Source organism: Acanthaster planci, linkage group LG01 (assembly GCF_054643075.1).
Source record: "Acanthaster planci isolate LZ-2023a linkage group LG01, COTS_SCS, whole genome shotgun sequence".
NCBI lineage: Eukaryota > Metazoa > Echinodermata > Asteroidea > Valvatida > Acanthasteridae > Acanthaster > Acanthaster planci.
This window is the reverse complement of record NC_141777.1, coordinates 14,219,001-14,246,094: the sequence shown is the minus strand read 5'-3', so window position 1 is coordinate 14,246,094 and position 27,094 is coordinate 14,219,001. Positions and strand designations below refer to the sequence as shown.

The 27,094-nt window shown below is 43.3% G+C and overlaps 2 protein-coding genes across 2 annotated transcripts in view; both read left to right on the top strand.

The window, feature by feature from the left end:
• Positions 1–2,142, top strand: part of wdr27 (WD repeat domain 27) — a 254,700-nt gene extending 252,558 nt beyond the window's left edge. The window contains exon 28 of the transcript XR_015428172.1: positions 2,083–2,142. The gene's annotated coding sequence lies outside the window, so the exon portion shown is untranslated. The remainder of the gene's footprint in view (positions 1–2,082) is intronic.
• On the top strand, positions 1,318–27,094 carry LOC147800438 (thrombospondin-2-like). The gene is made up of 25 exons (XM_087148042.1): positions 1,318–1,829; positions 2,122–2,222; positions 4,297–4,862; positions 7,664–7,835; positions 9,651–10,057; positions 10,412–10,537; positions 11,311–11,404; positions 11,535–11,693; positions 12,706–12,891; positions 13,329–13,502; positions 14,012–14,139; positions 14,467–14,619; positions 16,009–16,113; positions 16,333–16,449; positions 17,015–17,122; positions 18,202–18,361; positions 18,889–19,007; positions 19,186–19,324; positions 19,465–19,560; positions 19,945–20,172; positions 20,672–20,868; positions 22,420–22,494; positions 23,740–23,837; positions 24,435–24,579; positions 24,864–27,094. Exons 2-25 carry the CDS (start codon positions 2,150–2,152, stop codon positions 24,867–24,869), a joined length of 3,831 nt encoding a protein of 1,276 aa, XP_087004168.1. The 5' UTR covers positions 1,318–1,829; positions 2,122–2,149; the 3' UTR covers positions 24,870–27,094.

Sequence of the window (27,094 nt, the reverse complement as noted above, 5' to 3'; positions counted from 1 at the left end):
TTCGTTCGAAGGCATGGTTCCCAACGTCCGACATTGGGGTTTCAAAGGCCTGTACAAAGTTTGGATGTATCATCACTGATCATGATCAATGGTACTTTTGCTGTGTCGGCTGTTTTTTTATTATTATTATTATTAATGGTGGTTATTCACCCATCAAATATTGGAAATATTTGTCAGTGTATTGGAATTAAAAAGAGAGTCCAGGCATTAATTCCCTTTTAGGTCAGCACGCCCAAGCTTTTGTGATAAATTTGTGAATGGCTAGATTGATGAGGAGTTGTGCACAATTACCGCAATGCCCCAAACAAACAGTGATCGGATTAAAGTCGCCAATCGTGAAACTGAAACGAGCCCTCCTGTGACAGGAAAATCGATAATGTAACTTATTTGAGCGAATCATTTCCATCATATACTGACAGACATTGTGTCATTCCAATTTCGTAACAATTTGAAAACACCTTCCCTTGTGGTGAGTATTCATTTCATTTTGTTTATAACTTGTTTTTGTAAAAGTTTCTTGGCATTTTGCAGCTGAAAAATAGAAAGGTCTAATTCTGTAGAGAAATGAATGCAATGGCTGAAAGTGGGCCTACGCGGCTTTCCGCATTTGCTTCCTATTGTGATATGTGTTAATAATTTCGAAAAGAACATTTTGTATCATTTCCTTTTTTAAGACATAATTTGAGAGTTTAGAGTCACAAACTAGTCTCATTTGTAGCTCTCCTAGTTTGGACAGGACTGTAGGTGTGATAAGTTTCGTAGGATGTGCAACAGTCGCTGTTGATCGAGATTGTCTGGTGGGCGAAAAAAGGGCGAATTGTTTGTGGAGAAGCGGCGAAACCCAAGGGAGTGTTCATTCAGTCCCCAGTGCGACGCGCCGTGTCCTCCGTTCGGTAGTGAACTTGACCCAGGGCAGAAGAAACTCGGGGGGGGGAGTCTCTCAAACAACATCTCGAAAATTTGTAACTTTTGGCGTGCACGGGACATACCTTGGCGGTGCTGTTGCCTGCCAACATAGCAACCAGCAACTCGCTCGGCGGTGGTCTCATAAGCATAATGCACACGCAGTTAAGAAGGTGTTTTTTTCTGCTGCGCCCGCCGTATTTGGAAGACCCTGTTTTGCGCGGTTGGGGTTGGTGGCTTGTTGACCACGTACAGGTCGCTAGCTCGACAGCCATTGGTCTTTTGACAAAATGGGGGCGTTCCGACTGGGCTGCACGTGCATCGTGATTGGGCAGACATACCAATCCCTGGAGGCCCGACTGGCTGCACAGGCCTGAAAGGCTACAGGAAGCTGTTGCCGGTGCACTCCACTCGACTCGACCTACTCCCCAGTTCTCCGTTTGGATCTAATAAAAACGCGACGGCTCTGCGCATTGAAATTAGAATCTCACGTACTGTACTCCCGTCGTAGTCGTTGCAGGTGGCCAGCGAGTAGTCGAGGCCCAAATTGAGTGAACGCGTCTTCCGGGTACCCGTCCGTCGATTGGCACACAGAAAACAGCGGAATTCGCTAATTGTTATAAAAAGATCGGCCCGTTGGCCCAGAGAGGCAAAAGCATCCAGCGTCACATCAGCAAGGCACAAAACTGGCGCTCGCGTCCTCTGCCGCCTCGATTACTCGTTCCAAGACCAGGCTCTCCTTCTGAGGGATCTTTACGTTTTTGGTGGAACTTGAAAGGAATACGCGCATAGCCTTGAGCGAATTCGAAGGATTGTCACTGGTTGCCATCCACTGTTGGGATCATACTTGCTTACTCTGCCTACTTTTGGCAATTTTCCTTGGAATATAGTTAGACCTCAAATTAGGGGAGCCGTTGGCTCCAACGGTAAGTGTCCAGGTTTCCTTTTTTTTCAGGGTTGATGTCGAGTTCATTCGGTTTTGGTCCCATAGTGCAATATCATAAATTCACTTTAAAGATTGGTCAGTAATTTACTGGCTTCGACAGCTATCTGTACTATTTATATACCATTTCTCACAACTTCACAGGGGTACCAAACGTTCAAAGAAAGTTGTTTTAGAGTAAGTCAATACAGCAGAGTGTAACGAGTAACAGTCCCTTTGTTCCCCTTTGTTCACAGGATTGATAGGAGGGATACCCCGCTTTTTTTCTAACACAGCGTGTCGCAGTTTACAACGCAGGCCAACATGGCCAGGGCAATGCATCACATTTTGGCCATCGGGTTGCTGTGCTGTGCACTCCACTGCAAGTTAACAACGGGTAAGTAAACTGTGAAACCTGGAACATCAACTGAGCAATTAACTTATCTTCCAAAGTAATGGAATCTGATAATATCTGCAGTGGTCTTACATGGCCCATCCATCGCCTAACGGAAGAGGCATACTTTGAAACTGGAAGCGTTTCTCCATAAACTTGATTTTTACGATGCCAGAAAACTTCACTTAGGGAAGCGTTACAGAAGTTACATAAATTCATTCCCTTCTTTTGCGTATCTTCACCGCACGGCTTTTTTTATATGTGGCTCCTATTGGAGACCTTGGGATATTTTTTGCCTGTAACTTAAGATGAACCTTCCATCTCATTCTCTTCTCGATTTTGACCAACGTAGATTATCAGCGAATGGATCAAAGCTCCGCTGTATCATGGAGCGTATGTTGAACGTATGAGACTAAAGGCTAATTCGTCAAATACTCCTCAACTCTAGCTATACGCGAGAAAGAGAGCCTCTCTTTTTGACGTATCTTTGATACGTATCAGTGTTCCATTTTCTTGATTAAACATGTCATGGTGAAACAGTGAACTATTTAAGAAATTCATCTCTTCCAAGAGAGACCAGTTTATAATTAATGCGATGTTCAGTTCACCTTTAATTTGTATGCAAATTGTACCTTGCCTGCTTTAAGTTGTCTGATCGTCATACATGGCTAAGGGGGTGTCATTTACTGGAGTGATTATGATTTTACAAAAATGGATAAAGTTTGCAGATTGCAGTTAATCTGTTCGATAATCATTCTAAGTTGATCTCTGATGTTTGAGTGCGATGAATTTACGACTTCTTATTGTGTATTTGGCTTTTACTGGAAGTATTTTCACTCTGACTTGAACAGTTGTAGCTTGGCAATCCTTCACGGGAAACTGACCGAAGTAATATGCGTCAATGACAAGCAAGGCCATTAATGAATGATTTAGTCTGCCGGTTTGACAGGCTATTTTAATTCAGTCAACCTTGTTATTATTTACACTATCATAACAAATTGTATACAAATTGGGGTGGGCTCGTTTGAAATGTCAGTCTTTCGTTCATGTCCAGATGGGGCTGTATTGAAGGCAATTCAAATGGGTCCGCTCGGCTTATGACGGCTCATGATGGCATAACACTGAAAGATAGTTTGGAATAGGCCAATGGAGCGCCTAGGCGGTGCTTGCCATATGATGCTGTCTGTCTGACACTAGGGTTTTTCTTGTAAACATCCTGATTACATTAAGTTAAGTTGTTATTTTCATATTTGTGTTAGGGCCTAACTGTTATGCGTGGTGTGCCATTTCAATAATTTTGAATGTTGGAAACTTTCTTTTACAAAAAACCATCTCTGGTACGCCTACTTTTACATTTTCTGAATATGGTCTCGCGTAGCATGACATTCTTCCTTTGGCCGCGTGCTCTATAGCCGTGCAATTAAGGTATAAATTTTTCAGCTGCAAATTAACGCCCCACTTTTTTGCGCCTTTGCCAGTTAATAGCCAGTCTGCACGCTTATAGCATTACACCGCATTCTCAAATTAGTTTCCTCCAAGCAACAATGGGGGTGCAACAATATCAGTATCTCTATTCGTCCTTTGTTATAAGTCTTATTAAGTCAAGGAACGTCAGAGGTGTGTTTGTCTCTGCCCCTTTTGCACACGGAAATAATGTGCAGGAATGGGCTATATCATGACATTAAATCGATGGAAAGTGTCTCCGCAAACGTCACGTGGCGAACGATAATAGGCAAAGAACTAGCGGGGCACTAACGTCTCTCCATCCGTTCATGAGTAGGCAGAGAATTTGTGGGGCGTTAACATCTCTCCCTTGAGAGACTTGATCATGATGCCGTTGTTGGAAAAATACTGGTCTCCTCATGAACAGAGTTCTACGAAACCTGTGGTATCAAATAAGAAAAGGGTTCTTACGATTTTGCTCCGGGTGAAAATTGTAGTAATACTGTCTCAAGTACATGGAGACTTGTTATTTTATAGCACCCGAGGCGAATTTAAAGTGATTATACAAGTACTACATTGCATACCGTTTTTCCCCTCTGATGTGAATGTTGTTTCCCTCTTGAAATGTTTGCAGCATACGATGAGGTAGACGTAATTCTTGAGTCTGGAATTTCGGCCAGGACACCGGGAGTAAGGGAAACGAAAACACCGGAGGGAGCACGTGCCTTCAAGGTGCGGCCTAAGGATCGCGACCTAGGCACCGACCAGAGCACTCTGGAGCACCTGTTGAACTCCATGAAAGAAGACGAAGGCTTCATCCTGATCGCAGTCGCCTCCCAGGACCCGAAAAACCGCGGGACACTAGTCTCCATCGACCGCACCGACGGACGAGTCCGCGCCTTCGGGTTTCACATAGACCGACGGAACGACGACGCAGTGGTGCAGTTCTCCGAGTTCGGCTCGGGTGAGCCAGAGGAGCGTGAGCTGGAATTTTCCCCTCTCAACATCGGCAAAGACGACGTTGATCTGCACACCTTCGTGTTGGATGTGCGCGGAAATCTGATGACTCTCTATATGGACTGTCAGTTGATCGGACTGAAGATCCTTCCCTCGTCGTTTTACATGAACATGGAACCAGATAATATGAAACTTCGACTTGCCAAAGGACTTCCGGGCAGAAACAACGTGATGGATTTCAAGGTGAGTGTGCCCACCGCTAATTTCATAAGTTTAAAGCTGTAAGGCTTCGCATGCACGCTTGTTTCATCTTTTCCAGTGGGCCAATGATGAGGTCGCCCTCTGTTGACTGATTTGAATTGAGAACAGTTTATCGATTTTTATTGATTTGATGCAAATTGTGAAACAGAAACATAGTATGTAACACGGGCGAGTGTTAATACTTCTACGCAAGAGTGAAGTGAATTTAAAATTGGACAGTGCAGACGACATTGATTAATTTGCCTTTCTCACCATGATATGTGCTAAGTTAGGCCGACATATTTTCTAAAATATTTTACATAGTTAGTGTCAAACGCATTGGATGTAATTCTTGGTTCCACTTCAAATTTGCATTTCACTCCACTGAGTAATTGGATGTCAGTTTACAAGTAGTTTAATTAGAGTGCTGACGTACTGCGGGCGGTTTGCATCCCATGGTCTAACCATTCTAATGTAGTTCTTCGTTTGACAAACCATCGTGCTGTACCTGCTAAGATTCAAACACGCCTGATTTCATCGCCAGCCGAGCGAAGAGTCAAGACTCCTGGCGTCATTCAATTATTTCAGAGTACCTTATCCCAACAGAGAAATTCCCAATTTGATGTAATAAATGGTGTGACATCAGTCAACCGCTTGCATCTCCCAAAGAGGATATGGTCCTGGTTTTTATTTGAACTTTGTAATCGGAAGTTGACGGATCTGCCAATGAAAAAGTGAATGATTGCCATACCTTAAGGTTCGTTATCCAAGCGTTGAGCGATCCGGAGCGACGCGTCACGACCAATGCGGTTTGGTTCCAGCCCTTTGCAACTGTCCCGGGCCGTGTGTACATGTACATGATACAGGGAGGTCTTTTGAGGCTGTTGCTTGTCCTTTACTGAGAGCCACATTCAGAAATCTGGACTACCAAATGTTGAGCATTATGCTATTTTTTTCCCTTTGAAGTTCCGGTGGCTATTGGAGGGGGGAGTTATATTTAATGTTCTTGCTATGGTGACAGGTCAGTGGTTTATGCTGGGATTGCCTTATTGTTTACGTTGTTGAAGAGAGAACATAAAAACGTCTGGTCAGTTTATACTGCGGAGGGGGGGGGTGCGTAGCGGTTCTTTCCTCACTTTGCACCTATGAAGCCCGGGTTCGAGTACCGGCTTGGCACAGGCTTTAAGTGCATTTGATTTCCAGTTCATACTCGCTCTCGCAGGTTTGCTCTGGGTACTCCGGTTTCCTCCTGCCTCCAAAACTGGACCTTTTTCCTCACTCCATAATGCGATGCTGATTAAAAATGAATAATAAAGGCTACGAATAAACGTGTAGTTATTGGCGCAAATAGCCTCAGTTGCAGATGGCGACATTAAAAGAAAACAGCAATAGCAGCATATTATTCGCGCGGGTTCTTTCCTCGCTTTGCCACCGATGAGGTCCGGGTTTGGTTTCCAGTCCATACTCGTTCTCACAGGTTTTCTCCGGGTGCTCCGGTTTCCTCCTGCCCCCCAAACTGGACCGTCTTCCTAACTCCGTAATGTGATGCTGATTAATAAACGTTACGAATAAACGTATAGTTATCGGCGCAAATAGCCCGAGTTGCTGTATTGAAACAAAACCACAACATACTGCCTTGGTATGGGGATACTTCTTATACCATTCACTTCATTGTGCTGCATTTTACGCTCAAAGCAACGTTATTTTGATGATCTCAGTTTAATCGCCAATTTTTGTGCCGTTTGATTTTCAATATTTTTCTTTAGATTAACCTTAACAGTGCTCAATCTTTCGCATGTTAGACTGAATATTGTCAGGGTTAATGTGTGATTTTGTAGTAAAAAACATCCAACACCGCACACAGGAAACTGAAACGGGAACTATTACATATCACTCTCATTTTGCCTACAATTTGTATGGGCAGCCAAAATTTGCCAAAAAATCGCCTATTGGTTGCTTTTCGATTTTTACATCAAATTCGTTCAAAGTGTATGTTTCTCTCATTAATTTTAAAGATGATTGCATTTTCCTCTATTACTATTAGTACGTGTATTATTTTCTGGTACATGTATTTTGATAACTGCATCGGGTTTTGATCTTTAACTCTTTTATTACTCTTTGCATTTGGGGCACATTTGTTCCGAAGGCCGGCCTTACTTTAGCAGCCACTTGTAGGAAAACCACAGCTGTGACGTGAAAAGAGTAGACCCTATTGTCTAGCTCTAAGCCTGCTTCCCTGATTGTCGTTATTCTTTATTTGACGTTTCATTTTTTTTGTCTAAATACCCCCGAACCCTGTCCATCAATGCCTTAGTTTCGAAACAGTCCGAAGAGGAGCGACGAGGGACCGACTGACTCTCTCGCTTGCCGTGCGGGTTGGACTTTCGTTGCTTGAAAACCACCACAATGTTTCAGTCGTGAGCGCATCCCCCTTTGCCTCAATCCAGGCCGATCTTGCACACAGTCAACTTGATAACGAAGAGACGGCCTTGCCAAATATTTGCATTCCTATTGCCAAAATCGCCTCTGAGTTCAGAGCATTTTGAGTTCCCGTGATTATTTTGTGGGCATGCAAAGCTATGATCACTTGGCTGCATGCGCGTTCGATGGTCCAGCATAAGAACCGTTCGCTTTTGCCTCGCCCCAACACCAATCCATGCTTACCATGGCTCTCTAGTCCTTCGCTAAGAACAGTGTGTCATGTGCTGCGTTCAACCCAGCCGTGCCAACTTGCGGGTCCAGATACACACACACTGTTCTGTTTACTAAAAAAAGATTTTTTTTTTCCTCCGTGCGCTGTATAGGGGACCCTGGCCACAGTCAAGTTCGCTTTCCAGACCAGCACCACGGAAGTGCTGATCAGCCAGGGCTGTGAGATCGAACCAGTCTTCTCCTCCTCCCAGATCAGCTTCGGGAGTAGCTTCCCCCTGCCGATGGGAGACTCGGAGCCCAGCCACCTAAGCCTAAGCAGTGACGGTAAGGGGCTAAGGCATCTCATTACATGTCGCACGTAGAGACCAACCGAGCACGTCAACACATCACGCCACATCATGATAAAGCCTTTAAAAAAAATTTTTTTTTAGAGAAGTCATTCGCAGCCTTATTGCATGCACGCTTGCAAAGCACTCGTTGTCCGAGGATTTCTGTTAAGGAGAGGATATTTGATTTCAAAATAACCAGCCCCTCTCAAACTCAATTTGGTTATGGTGGGCTCACCGTTGCGACCCACACTGCGAAGGTATTCGCGAAATTCACCGCATTGTTAAATAGTTTCAGTACAGGGACGGAGTTCGTCTAATTCGATACGGGTTGTATAAGTGGACAACTGCCGCGATCATCTGGGCACTGCTGGCGATGGACCTCATTTTAGGAACGGGAGTTAAGACCTGATCCCGTCGTGCACTGTGCACGCTTGAGCACCGGTTATGATCTGTAATTGTATGGAAATTCAACACTAACTACAGGATTCAAAGTGCAGCCTGGGTTGAAAATTCTAGAGACCTTGAGCAGTCTGCCCATGAATACAGTATCTTATTTCACGATGGAGCGGAATCCTATTATTGCCATGATTCACGAAAATTTTAAAATTTGGTAATACGAATTAACGCTCTGCTAGTGCAAAAGCCGAGAGTTGAGTTTCAGTTGAACAAAAAGCCAACTTACAAAAGCAAATAGCGACCATTGAAACGCGTCTGTGCGTGGGAGCAAGACGTTCGGGTTGTTGATCTTTGACACGCGCCATGGGTTAACGACAATCTGAGGCTTAGCCTACATTAACCCTTAAACCTCGCCACATAAATGTTAACATGACGCAGGTTTGTTCTGGCTGTCATGCCAGGAAACGTTTGACTGCAAGCGCATCGAAAATGGCCCTGCTAACCTCAGTTTGTAGGAGGAAACATTGCCCATTGGGTCGGCCAAGTTCAAAGAACAATTAAAAGAGAGAGCTGAAACAGAAATATGCGTCCCGTGCGATACCACCTCGTAAAACATGAAATTCTTCAACTGCTCACAGGATATGTTTATGCTAAAAATGATTACAGACATTGCGGGGCGATGCGAACCCCTCACGAAGACAAGTGCCCTCCGACCTAAACGCGTTACTCACGGACTTGTCATCGTTGGCGTGCATCGTTAAGCTTATTTGGTTCCCATGGTCGAGATTGGTGTAAATTCTTGTCTGATGGGTTGTTGCTCCATCGAGGACGGGTTGTGTAGGCCTCCAAGGTGCGCTTTCTTTAATGGCCTCTTGATGTCAACGCAACGCATTTTTCTCTACTCAGATAATCAGAAAGAAATACGATGTTTTTCGTGTCATGATAATTTATACGATGCACCCAATTTGATTTAAGAAAGGATTTTTTTGGGGGGGTTGCCAGAGTTATCACTTCAGTTGCTAATAAACATGAACAACATGAAAGCTGCATTTTCTTTTAATTTGTGTTTTGTTTTGCAACGGGGTTGTAATCGATAGCCCAGAATAGGCCTATTAAAGGTGTGCTTTATGAGAGTTTATAAAACTTTTTAAAGCTTTATTGATTCTGTGTACTACGGGGCAAGTCTTCTGTCAAATTGTCCAGGGTACCATTATTTCTCGAGAAACTGTTTTACCGTCAGTATTCTTCATTGCGATTGGGTTGTCGAATATATGCCGAGAAAGTCTGAGTCTCCGCCATGAATTTTGGCACGTGCTGACAAGAGACGTAGCCTTGTAACTTAAAGTCTGGAAGACTGTCAGATACTCAGCCTTCTGTGTTGAAAGCCGTTAACATGTGTTGTCTTGTTCTTCAGCGGTCATGCCTGGACAGGAAGGCAATGTAGAACCTAGCTCGCCTAACAGCAACAGCAACAGTAACGCTCACAGCGATAGCATGAGTTTCGGCAACAGCGGCCACAGCGACAGCATGAGCTTCAGCAACAACGCCCGGCCGGAAGTCGGCGTCCCCGTGCAGCCCGGCGTCAACGTGGGCAGCCTGAACCCAGTCCCCAGCACGGGCGGCAACGTCATGCCGCAGCCCGTGCCCCACACCCCGCCTCACCTGCCGAGCACAGGCTACGTGCATCCCAACGCCGCGCCTACGGAGAACACCATGCAGGGACAGTGCGCCTACACCTGCGAGCAGATCAGCAATCTCAACAACCAGGTGCAGGTGCTGAGTGACGGCTACGACGAGATGTGGAACAAACTGGAGCATTTCGTAAGTTGATCGCTTGGAAGACTTCAGTCTCTTTACATTTTCTCGAGTTGACTGTTCATAACTGTTAAACACGACCCCTAAATAAATGTAACCTCAACCTGACTCTACTGTAGCGTGGATTGAATTTAGTTTGTGAATGTCGCTTAGTTGTATGAAAGTTATTATGAAGTCTTTCTGGTAATGGAACCAAGAAGGCCTTAAAAGCGCCCAACGCATTGTAGCTCATAAGCCTGAAAAAGACAATGAGTGATGAGAAGTTAGAATCTTACGTTCAATCAAACAGACACAGCTAAAGGTCTCATTGTTTTATCTCTGAATGAACAGCTGTGCGTAAATTTTTCCTCACTTTATCAGGAGAACCAAAGGCCGCCAGAGTGGCCTACCCAGCAAGGATGCTGGTACATGAAGATGTATTACGAGGATGGGGCTGTCTTCAAAGTCGACAAGTGCAAATCATGCGAGTGCCGAGTTGCCGACGGGGTACGATGAGTAACTATTTTCAAACCTTGACCAGCTCCAGTAATGGTGGAATGTATTTTGTTCCAAAGAATAAAAAGAAATCCATACAGTTGGGAGCTTCACTTTCTCCACACTGTTAGAAAAATTCTGTTACAAAACAGCAGATTCTATTGTCGATTTTCTCTGATTACTAACAGGAGATTCTTACGGAAGTGTATTTAGGACATAGTAAGAAAAAAAATATTTCGTACGTACGAATTACTGTTACGTGTACGTACGGATTACTAAACCGTATTTATGGATTAGTAATCCGCATGTTGCATTGCATGACTAAACTTCAGTTCATTGGGCCCGAGCAGGACCAAGAGAGGGTACAATTTCCTAACAACAGGGGCTCCTTTGGTAGGAACTCCACTGTGCTGATCCCCGAATGGCAATGCGATACATGCGTTATGTGCGCGTCCGGCCCTACCAAATACGAAATATTTATCGGATGTACTAAATAGTTATCTGTGTATACGAATTAATTTTCTTCTGGCCTTGTCCTAAATACACTCCCATAAGAATCTCCTGTTATATAGAGAACAAATATTGAAAGTAGAATGTGCAGTCCCAAAATAGCAACTTTTGTAATGCCAATTGACAATAGAATCTACTGTTATTTACACGTAACAGACATTTTTTACAGCGCGGTTACGTCAACACATGATAAAAAAAACTTACCCCCTGTAATTTTTTTCACCGTGCATAGAAATGTTTCTTTCGTTGATTACGTATTTACCTCCAAATTTTAGCTGCCAACAGTGGAATGCTCCATCATCAAATGCTTGCCAGGGAAGTGTGCAAACCCAGTGATAATGGAAGGGGATTGTTGTCCAACGTGCCCCAGTAAGTTGAAATGACTTTTGTCCGTTTAAAATTGATAACAAAACGACAGATTATCGTGATTTTTTATCTCACGTATCTCACTGGTGTTTGACACGAAATAAAGCCGCGTTCCCTTTATTTGCTCAAGCAGACGACAACCTTGGTTGGAGCGACTGGGCAGAATGGACATCGTGCTCAGTCACGTGTGGCAACGGTATCCAACAACGTGGGAGGTCGTGCGACCGGACTCAGTTTGAGTGCAACGGGAACGATGTTGAAACCCGCGTCTGCTACCTCGATCCTTGCATTGGTAAATTCACTTTTTTTTCGTTTTTCAGCAAAACTCCGCAACTGCTTGCTTGATTTCATAGTTTGAATGCAGACTTAAACTTTGCCAGTATTTTCTTCTCAAATTCCAAGTTCATTGCTATAAATGCATTCTGTTTAGACTATTAATGAAATAAAACCTTGTGGGTAATTTGACTTGGAATTTTCGTTCGGTTAATAGGGAAAACGTGGGAGAACTTCGACGCTTAAAAGGTCTAGATTTTTTGATTCAGATTTGTTTGAATACTGTTTTCTTGGGTCAACATGATTGGATGCGTGATACGGTTTTGTTACTTTGGGTGCGTTCGATTAGCTTACACGTGTAAGTCAAACTTACACGTGAGCGTTCGTTTAGCCATCACGTGATGTTCGTGCCTGCCCTGGTGTCAGCCACCGCTACCCCAGCTGGCGAGCAGGTCGCTGGAGGCTGCCCGAGTGTAATGACGTCACGGATGGATTGTTCGAGCATAGACATACATGATGGAACGAGGCGGGGACTTGACTTTTTCCCAGAATGCCTTGGAAAACACACTGCAGCGTTCGATAAGCCTCATTTTGAGGATTCCCTTGAGTGTAACACTGGTGTGTTCAGGGAAGCTAATCGAACGCACCCATTGGTGGTACCACGTTGCGTTCTGTAGACGCGCGTCATAGATGGGTGCACGCAATATTAAGGCGCCTTTCCATCTGCACGTTTTTGAGTGCGTTGCGTACACAATGCGTGCATGCGTTTTTCTTTCACGGACACAAAAATCGTCTCCATTAACATAACATGCGTGTGCGTTGCGATCAGCCATCAAAATCACCCGGGAGCGATTTTGACGGATACCCAACGCTTGGCGCAAGTGTTCACGTGGAAAGACGCCTTTAGACTTGAGATATTTTGGTTATACACAGTCATGACTGTGATTGGTCAGAACTTTACGGGGTGGGGTTCAGTGGGTCGCTGTAATTCAGCATTCCCATCGATTTTGATGTGCTACATCCCCCGACAGAGGTTGTCGACGGCGGCTGGAGCAACTTCACCCCGTGGTCTTGCGGGGTGACGTGCGGTAACGGCACGGAGAGCAGGATGCGGTCATGCAATTCCCCCAGGCCTAAGAACGGAGGGCGACGGTGCAAGGGAGAGGAAGAAGGAGCTGGTCGGGAGGAAAGACCGTGCGTCAGAGATCCGTGTCCCGGTAGGTTTGGTTTGAAAGGGATGCTAAACTAACCATATGGTTTATTTGTAGGAACTTTTGTCCAGTATATTAATTACGTGATTTTCAGAGGGGTTCAGATTTCGGAATTTGGTTTCCTCTTTAAACTTAAAAGCCCTATTGTTTTCAAACTATAGCTGCATCGTGGCTTGATTTTCCTTTTCTTCAGTAATCTCGAATTTCAGAACTTTGTTTCCATCGTGCAACGTGGCTTTAAAAACGAGAGACTGAAATCAAAGCTGGTTGGTTTTACACCATATGCAAATTCTCACTAATACCAATTGACGCAAGATTAGTGACACCGTTTATTTTCGTTTTTGTTCCTCTTTGTTTAGTTTCTGTTCCTTTGAGTGAATTCCTCCCTGCGGTGAAGTCTCTAGTAATACTCACTCCTTTACACATTTCCTTTTCTTGTTCAGTTGACGGGCAGTGGGGCCAATTCTCCGAATTCACCCCTTGTACCAAGACGTGCGACGGCGGCTGGCAGGAGCGGTATCGCTTCTGCGACAGTCCGGCACCAGCCCATGGCGGCCAAGAGTGTATTGGCTCCAACACCGACCGGCGCATGTGCAACGAATGGCCATGTCCGATTGGTGAGCTTTTTTTGTAGATACATGCGTATTTTTCGTTTACGTTTGAGTCTAATCGACAGATCGAGTTTGAAATGACAGCATTTTCTTAAAGGCCGAGGTGGTTAACCTATTTCCTGTTTTATACGCTCAATTAATTTCGTGTATCATCTCTATGAAACGGAATATTACATGTCAGTCACAGTTACATACATGGGCGGAGATTTCTTGTCACATGTGGGGGTGATCTCGGAAAGTTCCTTTTGAAGAGCATGACATGATACACGGTCCAAGGTCCCACTTCAGTTGGGGGGGGGGCAAGGGCTTCCTGATGGAGTGCAGGGACAAAGCTGGGTGCGCATAAAACCAGTGACTTGAAAAGTGGGGGAATGGTTATATTGGTAACCCCCCTGGTCAAAAATTAGGGGATATATCAGGTATTATACGCTTACTAACCAGTCTTTCTCTGTGGTTTTTATTTTCTGTCTTTTTTCTAATTGTTTGATGTTTTATACGATTCGGTTATATTAAAGATGCTTGCCTATCCAGTCCGTGTTTTGACGGCGTTGAGTGCGTCAGTTTCGCCGATGGTCGGTACGAATGTAAGGACTGCCCTGTCGGCTACACTGGCAACGGTATCGTTTGCCAAGACATCAACGAGGTACCATTGATTTTAAATAGCCATCAACGAAGTGTAGACCTATGCTTTTTTCTCACAAAGACGGTTTTACACGACAGGTTTGGGGGTTAGTTTTCCCTTCCGATTTTGATGTTAATCTGAAAGAAGAAACGGCATTTTTCGATACGCCGTTTCATTCTTAAGCGGTCAATCTGCTTTCCGACAAGATTTATGTTTGAACTTTTGGTGCATTTTATACACCTCTCCAGAAAAGGATTTTGGTTTCGTGCGGAGGCATTATTTTAAATCAGCCCGCTTCCCACTTCATTGGAAAAGGACTCGTTGGTATGTCGCTTTTCTTTGTTTTAGTGTCTTCTAGTGTCCGATGCCTGCTTCAACTTCCACGGTGAGCACCGCTGCATCAACCTCGTACCGGGCTACACCTGCCGCAAATGCCCCATCGGTTACAGAGGCAACCAGCCCTCGGGGATGGGAGTCTATCACGCCAGGAGATACAAACAAGTAAGCCTTGGGATGCTCACTCTCAGCGGGTTTCAAACGAGACTCTTACGTATGTAGCAATTATCATCACCGCGTGATGTTCGCCGAACATTTCCTCGAAGTCAGGCAGAGCTTAATAAATACAAGGCGTATAGGAACTCTAGATTTGCAGCCTGCTATATTTATACCTCGAAACCGGTAAACCAACAAATCTTTTACACACCGTCCTGGGATCCTAATTGTTCAGACAACCTGCTCAGTGACCAGAAAATGCAGTACCTCGACACCAGTCGGTACCGGGCGGTTCCCTAGGGCAGGTTATCGTGTGTGATCGATGTGCTGTCACACACCGCACTGACGCACTCCGGGTTTTCTCCGCAACTCACGTGTTGTTGGCTAAGCCCCTCTCACGTATCCGTTCTGCTACCTTTTTTTTGGTGGGGGCACCGCAATTACCCCACCCTTGCTTACCCGGCCAGGAATGGGCTCCGGATGGGTCCACTTATTCTTATCCTTAAATGATGAAGCTAATTGGCCGGACCGTCCGGTGATGACCGCTGGCCAGAAATAGACCAACTTTCGAAGCTGCAGGGTCATAACTATGTCCGAGCAGCAGTTTTTGCTTTAATAAATCAGGCGAAACAGCTTAACCTAATGTACAAGCATTTACTTTATAAGTAAATCTCCCTGCGAATAAACAGACGTGAAAATGACCACTAGTTATTAAAATGAGTATACGTCTCCATTAACGCATACGTCTTTATCTAAGATAATCAGCATTATATATCAGAATATTTTATTGATTTGTCACTTTTTATATATTTATTAAGAAGAATCAAGACTTTAGCTTTAACTTTAAGTAACTCTGACAGACACGCGATCAATCAGTTATGTAGCATGCAGCACTGGAGGCTGGAATTTCTAGTCTGACGCAAATGTCGAGATTCCAAGCGCTGCGACGACCATTTTCGAAATGACTGCACGCAACCATCGATGCGTGAACTCATCGGTAAATGGTGGTGGCAGCGTACATGGAGAATTCCCCACAGAGCCTCCAATCGTGTCTGGGCCTAAATCCCGCAAGATTTTCCCGCATACCGGCCACTCTCTTCGATTTAAATTGCGACAAAGATTTGGAACCTTTTTTCTTATGAAACACTTGCACTCATGCCTAACTCCTTGATTTTTACAACACCACTAAATCGCCCCAGTATTCAAAGAATGGCGTTTATCTGTCTCCACACACGTGGCGAAATCCTTCGCGCTTGCATTTTACGTCAGTTTCCTGGGTATTAAGCAGACAGACAGTTTCCTCCCGGGAAGAGTGTGTCGAGAGTTATTACTGCTTTCGTTTGAGATGATTTGTTAGAGCAACCTGAAGACGAGATTTTCTTGACCTTTTCTTTACAGCAATGCATTCCCATCAACCCTTGCGCCGAAGGGACGTCCAGTTGTCACCTTGATGCCAGATGTATCTTTTATGGACCCTATTCGAATCCGCAGTACGGCTGCAAAGTAAGTCAGCACGGCTAGTCCATGAAGTGTATCCCAAGCATGCCTATTAGTGTCACAAAGGACTAGCTAATGTCAAGACATGTATTTTCGTGTTTCTCATGTGTGACTCATTGGGGAAAGAAAGTATATATCATAATATCTGTTATACACATTTGTAAATATGAACCTGTATTTTTTATTGTATATTATTTACCTGTTAAATCGTTTCCATGTGTCCAGTGTAAAACAGGCTTTGCTGGTGATGGTTTTGCATGCGGTTACGATAGTGATCTGGATGGTTGGCCGGACGAGCAGCTAGATTGTGAAGACCAGGGAGACTACTTGCATTGTACACGGGTTAGTATCGATTAAAGAAGTGGTTGATCGAACACTTCATCCACGCTGACAGTGTGTTAGAATCTGTCCATAGTACATAACGGTATCCTTGACCGGACACTAACTACAGGAATTACCGTGTCCGTGACATCCTCCCCTACCTGCCAACAAATCCGTGACCTAACATGTTCCTTCTAGGTGAGTCCAAGCGGAGGTATTTTGAAAAAGGAAATTCCATGAGGGCAAGGCCAAACGTAATTAGGTACTTAATACTACGGGTAACGTATTAGGGTATGCTTACGTGTCATTACCGTGCATAGGAATAAAACTGCTCAACTAAACAAAGAGCTCTCGATTAAATTGTTTGCGTATGTTGAAACACACCATGAATATGGTTTCGGTGGATCTACGTAGTCACAATGCGACCGCAAACATGCGCTTCCGTGAACAACGGATTATCACACCAACACGGCTGCAAATTTGGCTTCTATTTTATGAGCTCTGTTTCCCAAGTTTGCATCGAGTCATCCCTTTCGGTTAGGTCGACCACATTTCTCTGAATCAGTGCCAATATGTCTTCGTACAGGATAATTGCCCTGCTCTGCCAAACAGCGGCCAAGAGGACAACGATGGCGACGGTAAAGGTGACGCTTGCGACGATGACGATGACGACGATCTCGTCGATGATGTTGCGGTAAGATCATCACACCCCTTATCCGGCATTCGTTTGAGGTTTCCGTCGCCAACTTGAAGGGACACTCCATTTACATGTTGTTTTGTGAATTGTCTCACTGTACTACCAACAAAAATACCTCAAACTAACATATACTTGGTATGTCACACTTGTAGCCGATATTCTCACTTGACATAATTTTTTTCTTGGGCCAAAGGCCTTGGCGGTTATCATTCACATCTTAATCACATCTGAAATTTATAAAGAACGCTGATTAAACTATTTCTGGTCTTGAGTTCCCTGAATCCTCGTCCTTCCGAAGGCAATTATAATCCCTGTCTCATGCAGTGCTGGATCGAGATCAGTCATATCAGATCCAGATAACGAGTAGCCTTGTCCCCCTGAACGCGGCGTCGTTGCCAACTCGTCTTTCATTTGAACCTATGCAAGAATGCATGCAAGCCCCTAAAAAGATACGCCCTGTAGGTCAGATGGGCCATCGAAGGATTATGTTGCATCAAATTTGATTCAACCATCCGTTCCAACGTGAATAAATAGTATTAGCAGGTTCGAAGTGAGAAATTGTGTGTGTGGCTTCGCGGACGGTGCTCCTAATGACCCATTTTCCACCTCTGACCTAATTTCTGCGGAGGACAGTGGCTAAAGTACCGAGGCAGATGGTCCACTAATTCCTGTAATTCCTATAATCCCATTGGAGACAGCAGTTGAGTAGTGAATGACTCAATTTATTTCCTGTGTATAGTTTAGAGTATGTCATCCAAATGTTCGATGCTGCATTCGGTTCGCGCATAATGTTCCCAACGTTTCAAAGATTGAAACTGTGTCTGCCAGAACTAACTCTCCGTCATTGTTTCAAAACATTGGCGGTCATTCTTGAAACTTCATCTGTTTTTAGAGCGGTATACGATGACTGAAATTGTGCGGTCCGTTTCAGAATTTATCTACAAGAATCTCAAAAATTTGCCCATTTTTTAAAACCAAAATGTGCCGTCGAGATACGAATGGGCAGGACTGAGAATGGCGTGAGATTTCTGAATCTTTGAAAACTAACTCGAAACACCAAATTTGTCGCCCTCCAGGACAACTGTCAGTACATCTCCAACTGGCAGCAGCATGACATCGACGATGACGGGGTGGGTGACGAGTGTGACAATTGCCCGTACTTTAGTAATACCCGACAGGAGGACACAGACGGTGACGGAGATGGCGATGTCTGCGACCCCGATATAGACGATGATGGTATGTATTCAGCGACCGTGCTCCCCCGATGATTTCTGTTGGAACCACATATAGATGGAAATTAAGCCCGTGGAATTGAGCCCGTGTCTTGGCGCTTAAAAGTGCGGGATTTGCAACCGTTCAGTATTTTTTAAATATATTTTACTTCATTTGCTCTTTTAGTGCCCTAAAATAGACTGATAGTAAAGCATTTTCTATAAATAAATTGATTATAAACAAATTAATTATAGAGATTATTTGAAAGACATCAGGTCATTTCGACACAATTTTATGTAAAGCAAAACGATACAAGAATGGCGGTATGTGTGCATTAAAACCAAACGTCAAATTACATGTGAAGGTGTCCTGCTTGATGTTATCTACTCTGGTCTAATTCGAGACTTGGTGCTTCGTTGAGAGTATATGTCACCCACCGCCTTCAAAAAGACAAAGTCACTCTCACTATGATGTGCACTTTAAAGAGTTGGGTTTTAGTTTAGACTAGCATGGATCATAGGAGAGTTAATTTGGATGTTTCACTCCATTAGGCATAGTGAACGAAGAGGACAACTGTCAGTTCGTAGCGAATGCCAGACAACTTGACTTTGATGAAGATGGTTATGGGGATGTATGCGACAACTGTCCAGACTACGGCAACCCAGATCAAGCAAGTCTCCTTTACGCTGTGTTTTAATGTTCGCTATCCCAGCATTCCTTCTCTCGATCACTTTAAGCTGTGTCTATTCATTTCGGTTAAGTTTTCTTCAGTTCATAACTTATCCAACTTTGACCGCTAATAACGTGGTCGTGTATCGTGAATTAATCCTTGTGTCATGTTATTGCAGACTGATAGTGACGATGACAATGTTGGCGACGTTTGCGACACTGACAGGGACATTGATAATGATGGACACCAAGATGATCTGGACAACTGTTGGAACATCGCCAACAGCGATCAGGCAGATCACGATCAGGATGGCATTGGTAAGCCTCATTTAAATTCATCTCGTTTTTTTCTTCACAGTTGAAATATTATCTGATAGTTTTCATTTATTTCTAGATATCGAGTGTTCAGTCTAAGAATTACACTATAATGAATTGCTTTTCCTGTTATTGATTTACAGGGGATGCTTGTGACATGGACGATGATAACGACGGCATTGAAGATGTCGACGATAATTGCCGTCTGATATTCAACCCAAGTCAGAATGATACAAACGGTGTGTAACGGCACGTTAATTGAATACACCCTGTTTCTTATGATGAATCATTTTTCAGGACGCACCCATTCCTACATTTCCTTTGAAATATAAGAAAACGCAGTACATGTTCGCCATTGTCAAACGCCAAACTTTATTTCTTGTAAACCCTTAAAAATAGATGTCTAAAAATATGGAGAGAGAGAAATGGGCCTAGTTGAATGGATCTAAAAATAAAGCCAACGTTGTGACTGCAGACGGTAAAAGCTGAGATTTGATGTCCGAATTTTTGCAAAGAAAGGCCGGAACTGAATACATAACAACTGAAGTAGACAATTTTTGAAGACAGAGAGAATGTGATTTACATGTTTTTTTTTTGTCTTCGGCCGAATCTGTTTGATTCAGAGAATGGCCGCGGTGATGCGTGTGAGTACGATAACGACGGCGATGGCGTGACCGATCTTCAAGATGCCTGTCCAAACAACGCCAACATCCAGCGGACGGATTTGTCGCACTTCCAGCTGATCAAGCTGGACCCAGAGGGCTCGGCCCAGATCGACCCTCACTGGATCGTCAGGAATAGAGGCCAAGAGTTGGTTCAGACGATCAACAGCGACCCTGGACTCGCAATAGGTGGGTGGACAGAATGTTTTAGACATTACAACGTATTGTTAATCATTGGCGTTGGAGAATTTATCCCAAATTCCAGTACTGTTTGGCAATTCCAGTACTGTTTGGCAATGTTATTTTATAGCGCAAAAGATTGGCATGAAGTACATAGTTCGATAAATTTTCACCTCACCATATGGTTAATTCGTGTAAAATGTGGCCATCTTTAGAGAGGATTTGGCCAGAATTGTGGGCAGTAAGCATTTTAAGTAACGTGTTGTTGAAAATGTATACAGTAACACAGTAAGTTCACTTGTTAAAATTGTAATTCCATTGCCCGAGGCTGATGTTTTAATCAGGAGTTAGAATTAATTATCTTAGATTTTATTCAGTCCAACTGTTTTTCAAGCTGTCTGCAAAAAGAAGCCAATTAAAGTGATTGTACACAATCATGAGTTTTTCTTGTACTTTTCTCTTGTGTTGTCCTCCCGTGTTTCACGTCTTTCGTGGTCTTGCTTTCCAGGCTACGACGAGTTTACAGCGGTCGAGTTCAGCGGCACTTTCTACGTTAACACGGAGCGAGACGATGACTACGCTGGCTTTGTGTTCGGCTACCAGTCTAATCATCGGTTCTACTCCGTTATGTGGAAGCAAGTCACGCAGAAATACTGGGAACCAATGCCCACGATGTCGGAGGCCACGGCTGGTCTTCAGCTCAAGGTGAGAGGCTCGATTGCTCTCGAGAGTTGTCGCATCTGGATAACCACAGAAATACAATTAAATCCGAATCCCTGAGAAATAATTGTCCAAATGTAAACGCAGATATGCACCAATAGTAGCACAACATGGTGAGATGTCAATACGATAATTTTTGAAAAGTTACATCAATGTTAACGTACCCAGTCAGTTGGACAAATTGTTACCACGCACCGTTCCGTTGTTTTGTTTTGTTTTCTTCAAATTTTTGAGTGTTGGTTTTGTCACCACTGCCTGAAGATTTACAACGAGCAGTTTCGATTTAAAAATGTTGAATTAATGTTTTTATTTGGCAAAACAGGAGCAACAAGTAAAAGATTCTTAAACGAGATCGAACCTCGGATTTTATAACGAAAGATAATTTCAGTGGAACAACGTTTGCTACATGTAACGAGCACTGTTGGTGAAACTTTGAAGTTACCAAGTCAGGTTTAATCACTGCATATGCTGCTCAACGGAAAATGTATTTGGCTCGCATGACTTTGCAAAGTGAAATTGATGAGGTATATGATTGAATCCTGAGTGGGCAATTTGGCTTCGCGTAAATAGATTACTTCCGAAGAGACAGCAGAGCAAATATACAAGTACTCGAGCGGCCGGTCGTTTAAAACAAATTGGCCGCAGACGACGGACACATTTGCAATGAGGAACAGGTGGAGCTTTCCCCAGGGGAAGTTTGGATTGCGCACGGGAATTTCTGACATCCTTTCAGGGCCCCCCGCCTAGGGGGCTACAGCGATAAAGCACAGCCAGCGAACGGTGGCATTGACGGGTTTCCCCTGCCCGGAAAGCGACCAAATTGGTCTGGCACGCTATTTGGACGTGGTTAGGGGCCGTTGTTCTCTTTAGGTCACCAACCATCACAAGTCGATGTTTCACCCAAAGCGCTTTCCTAAGCAGCCTGAATTGTATTTATTTCTCAAAGCATTTTCTATGGTCACCCGGTAAAAGTTGCTGATATAGTCTATACTTACCAAACAAGCTAGACACCTCGGTCGAGTTCTGGTGCTCTTCTCTTGACACGGGTTTCTTGCTCTTGCGCTCGAACGGTGGGAACACGACACGGAACAGTATTCTCGGAACAGGATCACACCCCCCCTCCCCGTCAAGGTTTTACAGGAACACACGAAAAAACTCATGAGATTTTTTTTTAACAGCTGCAAAAAGTAGCGAGATGGTTTACAAAGCTCCAGACAATGGGAAGTTTTGTTAAATTTACATTAATAACACAAAAATGAATGTCCTTTTTAAACAGAAAAGAATTTAGACCAATTATCCAAACATTAATCCTCGAAGAACGTACATGAACGCTGCCACGTTTATGTTGCTTGCCACTAACTACCAGCGATGACCGGTTGTACTTTCCCGGTGTTCGAGCGGCCGACCCACGAACAACAAATCGAGCTGTTCGCGAATATACGAGAACAAGCCGTCCGAACTCAGCCCTCGAGTCACTCCTGTACATTGTAGACATCTTTTGATGATGTTTTTTTCATAAATTATGTTTCTTTTCAGTTGATCAACTCAACAACTGGTCCTGGGGAATATTTAAGAAATGCGCTGTGGCATACTGGAGACACAGGAGATCAGGTGGGTACCAGTAGTAATATCGAATTTACCTGAATGAGCCGGGGCCCTTTGTAATCAAAGACGAAACGCCTTAACTGTCACTAGAATGTGGAACGAGTAAAAAAAATGCATTAAACAAGTTCCTTCATGGTACCTTGGTGGAATTATCTACGTGCCTGCTGTTTTATCTGATGTCGGCGTGAGACTACCAAACATTATACATATTATTATTTTATTTGTCATCATCACAAAGGACAATACAAAAATATACAAAGATAACAAGATGACAGGAGCTGAGAAAGTGACCCTAATCGCTATTGCCAGCAGGCACACAGCCGCAAGCAACAACCAAAAAGGCAAAGGCATTACAAAAATACTATAAAAAGCAAACAGATCTATATACAACCTGTGTTCCCAACTCTATGATACAACTATACAACATATTAAAGCCAAACCCAATAGGAAAAAGCAGTTACAAATGAAAAAGGTCATGAAAAAGTTTTAAAAGGGGAGTGAACAACGCAATATGATATTCTACAAATGAATCATTCTACCAAAACACTTAGCGTGTTCCAAATCTTCTTTTAAGAGATCCACTGACTGTTCGATAGATTGTGCAAACGAGATAATTAAGATAAATCACCCACAATTAAGTCATTGCCGCTTTGGAAATTGGAATTTACTAGAGCACCGGTATGACCGGTGGCCTAGATGATCAGTCAAGAGAATGTGGAGGGTTTCGACCGTGGTCAGCTCGTCAATTGTAACGTTTACGCACGTCAACACCTGTAAGCGGCGACAAACTAATTGGCACGTATTCTTGATCATACATGTAGATGAACTGTTGAATCCGTGTACATGACCACGCCCAATCCTATGCGCATGAGTGCACGTTAGAGATAAGGCGCTGCCCACAGTTGAGGCATGTGGCATATTCAGACGGCGCGTGGTTGGCAAAGGTCACTCCCTCCACCCTTCATACATCCGGTACAACGTTAATACGAACCAGCTTTCAAGTGCAACACTTCGAGGTCGATTTCCTGGTTTCATACGTGAAAGTTAACTTTATCACAAGCCCTCCATTGCCAAGGCTGACCTTTAACAGGTGCTGGGACCGTGTCCAAAGCAGGGTGGATGCTGTTAATTGTTCTGTGGAGAGTAATATCCAGACGACGTTATTTATAAATGAAAACCTTTCGGCACCTTTCAGTAGTTTCTGTTATGGAGTGATTCTAAACCTTTCTCTTTGGGTTTCTGTTAAATCAGGTCAAGCTTATCTGGAGTGACGCCAATAAAATAGGCTGGAAAGATTTCACAGCGTACAGATGGATCCTAACGCATAGACCGAAGACAGGCTACATAAGGTAAGCGGCCAGTGTGTGCCTAGCGTCATGTAGAAGGCCTTTACAGTAAAGTAACACCAGTGGAGGGAAATGTACAAATATTGACCCTCCTGATTTCGGAATGTTCGATTTTGTGCACGACGATTATTTGGGGGATTCTGTCGATCAAAATTACAGTTAATGTGCTTGTTTAAATTTTTTTCTTTTCAGAAACGATATGTAGCTCGCGTTCGTCATGTACATGTATATTTTTTCTTACAAACAAATCATAAATTAAAGCTTTTTTTTAAAAAGAACTTCTGGCGCTGCGAAGACGAGTCTGTCCTAAAAAATCTGTCTTATTTATACTGGAAGGCTGATATTTTTCTTGGGTACTGAAAATTTAGATTTTAAGCAGATTTCGAAAGGTAATGCATATTTTCTTTTTCAGACTCAGCTGATTACTTTTTTTAACCTGAGTTTGAGTTTTCTGAGAAACTTAAATGTAAAACTCGGCCAGGAAGTTAAGAAAGTTAACATTGTGGAGTTGTTGCTCAGTTCGTTTACTTGGTCTTCCAGAATCAGCTGAGTTACGAAGACAAATTAACGTTCCTGCTTTCTTTGTTCCTCCGATAACAGAGTTACCATGTACGAGGGTAGCAAGGTGTTAGCGGATTCTGGCGCCCTCTACGACTTCACGTTACAGGGTGGACGCATCGGTCTGTTCTGCTTCTCACAAGAGATGGTCTTCTTCTCTGACCTCCAGTACAAATGCCTGGACGAGGTGAGTGTATGCTGGACCTTGAGCGGTCCCAATACACATGTAATTTACAATAGATGTAACAGGCCTACGCAAGAATCAGCTGAACCATTTTGAGAAACGAATGATACACAAAATGTAGTTTCTCCAAGTTTGATGTTGGTTGCACAGGCAGAGAAGAGACTCTTTTCGATTGTAGGCACAATGGTGTTGGCATTCATAACTGTGGACATTATGAGGATACTGGTGTCCGATGCATTTTTTTAATAAGAAACTGCCTATTTCTCTTTGCGTTCTTGATCTTTAAGGAATAAAACTGGAGACATTGTAGCCCCGTAGCGACTGCGTACAACGAAAACGCGACGAACTACCGCCTTGGCAGCTGTAAATAGACTGACTTTACGGAGTATGTGCGTCTACAGTTTAATATCTCAGTTTATCGGTCGTATCAACGGTAAAGGGAAAGACAACAGTTTCAGCTGCATCGGCGATGCTAAGCACGCTGCCTACATCATTGCATTTGGAATAACTTGGCCATAATCATCGTGGCATCTGCAGTCCATTCTATGCATACCGTCATAGCCAGGGAATTCGACCGTATATCATGGAACATGGCATTGGACCATTTTGCGCAGACGGGACTAGCGGAGAACACCACCGCACTCCGGATATGTGAAACAGTACGCATATACTTATTAACTTGAAGACAAAGTATTATAAAGTTATAATAGATATTGTTATTATTCTTGTGTAAATCGGCGCATGCACTTTCTTGTGGCTATGGTCTCCTCACCAGCAGTATTTGCTTTTTACTTTGTGGATGGACTGAATATTTGAGTTGCACTTTGTACACGCGCAATGAACAACGAAGTCCTCGTGGAAGACCCCAACACGACTGGAATGTTGTCCAGTTATGAATTAATTAAGTATGTCCAGTGTTACTGAGACTACACCCTACCGTATGGATTCACTAGGAATGTTCGGGATTTCTACTTATCCTTGGGAAAATAGGCCAGTAGGGATACCAAATCTCCATCGTTCATTGGCCGTGTAGTTCGTGCAGTCAAATGCACCATTCGATTGCGAGATGAAACCCAGTATCAACATGCACGTTTGTTATAATGTCCTAAATGACTACATGATTGTCTTCCTGGTACCTGACCATTTAAGTATGTTATATATTTTTGGTGCATCTATTTATGGTGTAACGGAAACTTTATAATGTAAAGCGTTTTGACATAAAGCATTTGTTTTTGTTTTTTATATGTGTGCCAAACTGTTTTATCAGCCTCTGTATTATTCCTCATACTGTATTAATCTTCTATATAAATATCTGTACATTTCTTCGTAAATTTTCTTTGATGTTGATTTGCTTATGGCTTTTTGTCAACACTGTCACACAAAAGCTTATAATGTGACTGGGATTTGTGTTGCAAATTTTAACAGTAAAATCCTTTGAAGTATACGCTACTGATCGTAACGGCACCGTATAAATGTTTTAAACGCATGCACGTTTCATTAATTCAAATTATTAGCGGTTGACATGTAGCACAGAATGGTATCTGCTGTATACATGTTTTATTACGCCTGGTAAAAAAATTGTGTAAATTTTAGCGCGCGGACAGTTGCAATATCCTAACTTCAAAGGGCTGCCGACTGAAAATAATGCCAGCCACGAGCGATATCTACTCATCGTCTCTGAAAAGAAAACAAATCTACATTGTTTACCATTGAAATGAAGCGATACGTTAACACACCTAGTGAAACAAAATTTTTCAAAGCCCTTGAAAATAATAGGCAAACTCTAAAACGTTTACAGGGCCTGTTCTTATTCAGTTTTCTTTGTGTATCCGTGGTGGGGCGGATTGAAATCGTATTTGTAAGTTATTTTTCGGATATTTATTATTCATTGGCTGTGCTTGTGATAATAATTGGGGAAGTTATACAATAGCTGTAAACTATTGAGGACGATTCTGTTTTTGAACACGTCAGGTAGGACAGTCTGTGATGATTTTTGTCACTGATGACATTTTTAGCTGTTTATCACTGTTACTTTAATACAGCTATGGGAAGATCAAGGATGGATCCAGAACCAATTTCTCGGAGGGTACCAAAAATGGAAATAATTGCATGCAACCCTTATGGCCTCACTGAGTGTTTCGGCTATATTTTTTTGGGGGGGGGGTGTATCATACACTTTTGGAAGGAAAGGAAATGAAATAGATCCCCCAAAATTTGCCTTTAATTTGAGATTAGTTTTTGGCTCCATGACCTTGGGTCCCCGTTGCCCCCCCCTCCGCCCTTGAAACGGATTTTAGTTCAATCTTGCAGAATGCGTTAACCTGTAAGCATGTATCTAAACCTGAATGTAGTTTACATTCTAAGGGTTTTGAGATTGGCATTATTTTTGGTCGGCTAAATGTATGTAGAAGTGCTTATTATATCCCTGATAATTAACCCCTGTTGAGGGTTTGATGTATGTATACTCTTATCGGTAAAAACCAAAATAAAAGCTGTAGATATCCCGCCTCATACGGAA

Coding starts and splice junctions, on each gene's coding strand:
- LOC147800438 (XM_087148042.1), top strand. CDS start 2,150: ATGGCCAGGGCAATGCATCACATTTTGGCCATCGGGTTGCTGTGCTGT. Junction 11,405..11,534: donor TTGTTGTCCAACGTGCCCCA/GTAAGTTGAAAT, acceptor TTGCTCAAGCAG/ACGACAACCTTGGTTGGAGC. Junction 14,620..16,008: donor ACGCCAGGAGATACAAACAA/GTAAGCCTTGGG, acceptor TTTTCTTTACAG/CAATGCATTCCCATCAACCC.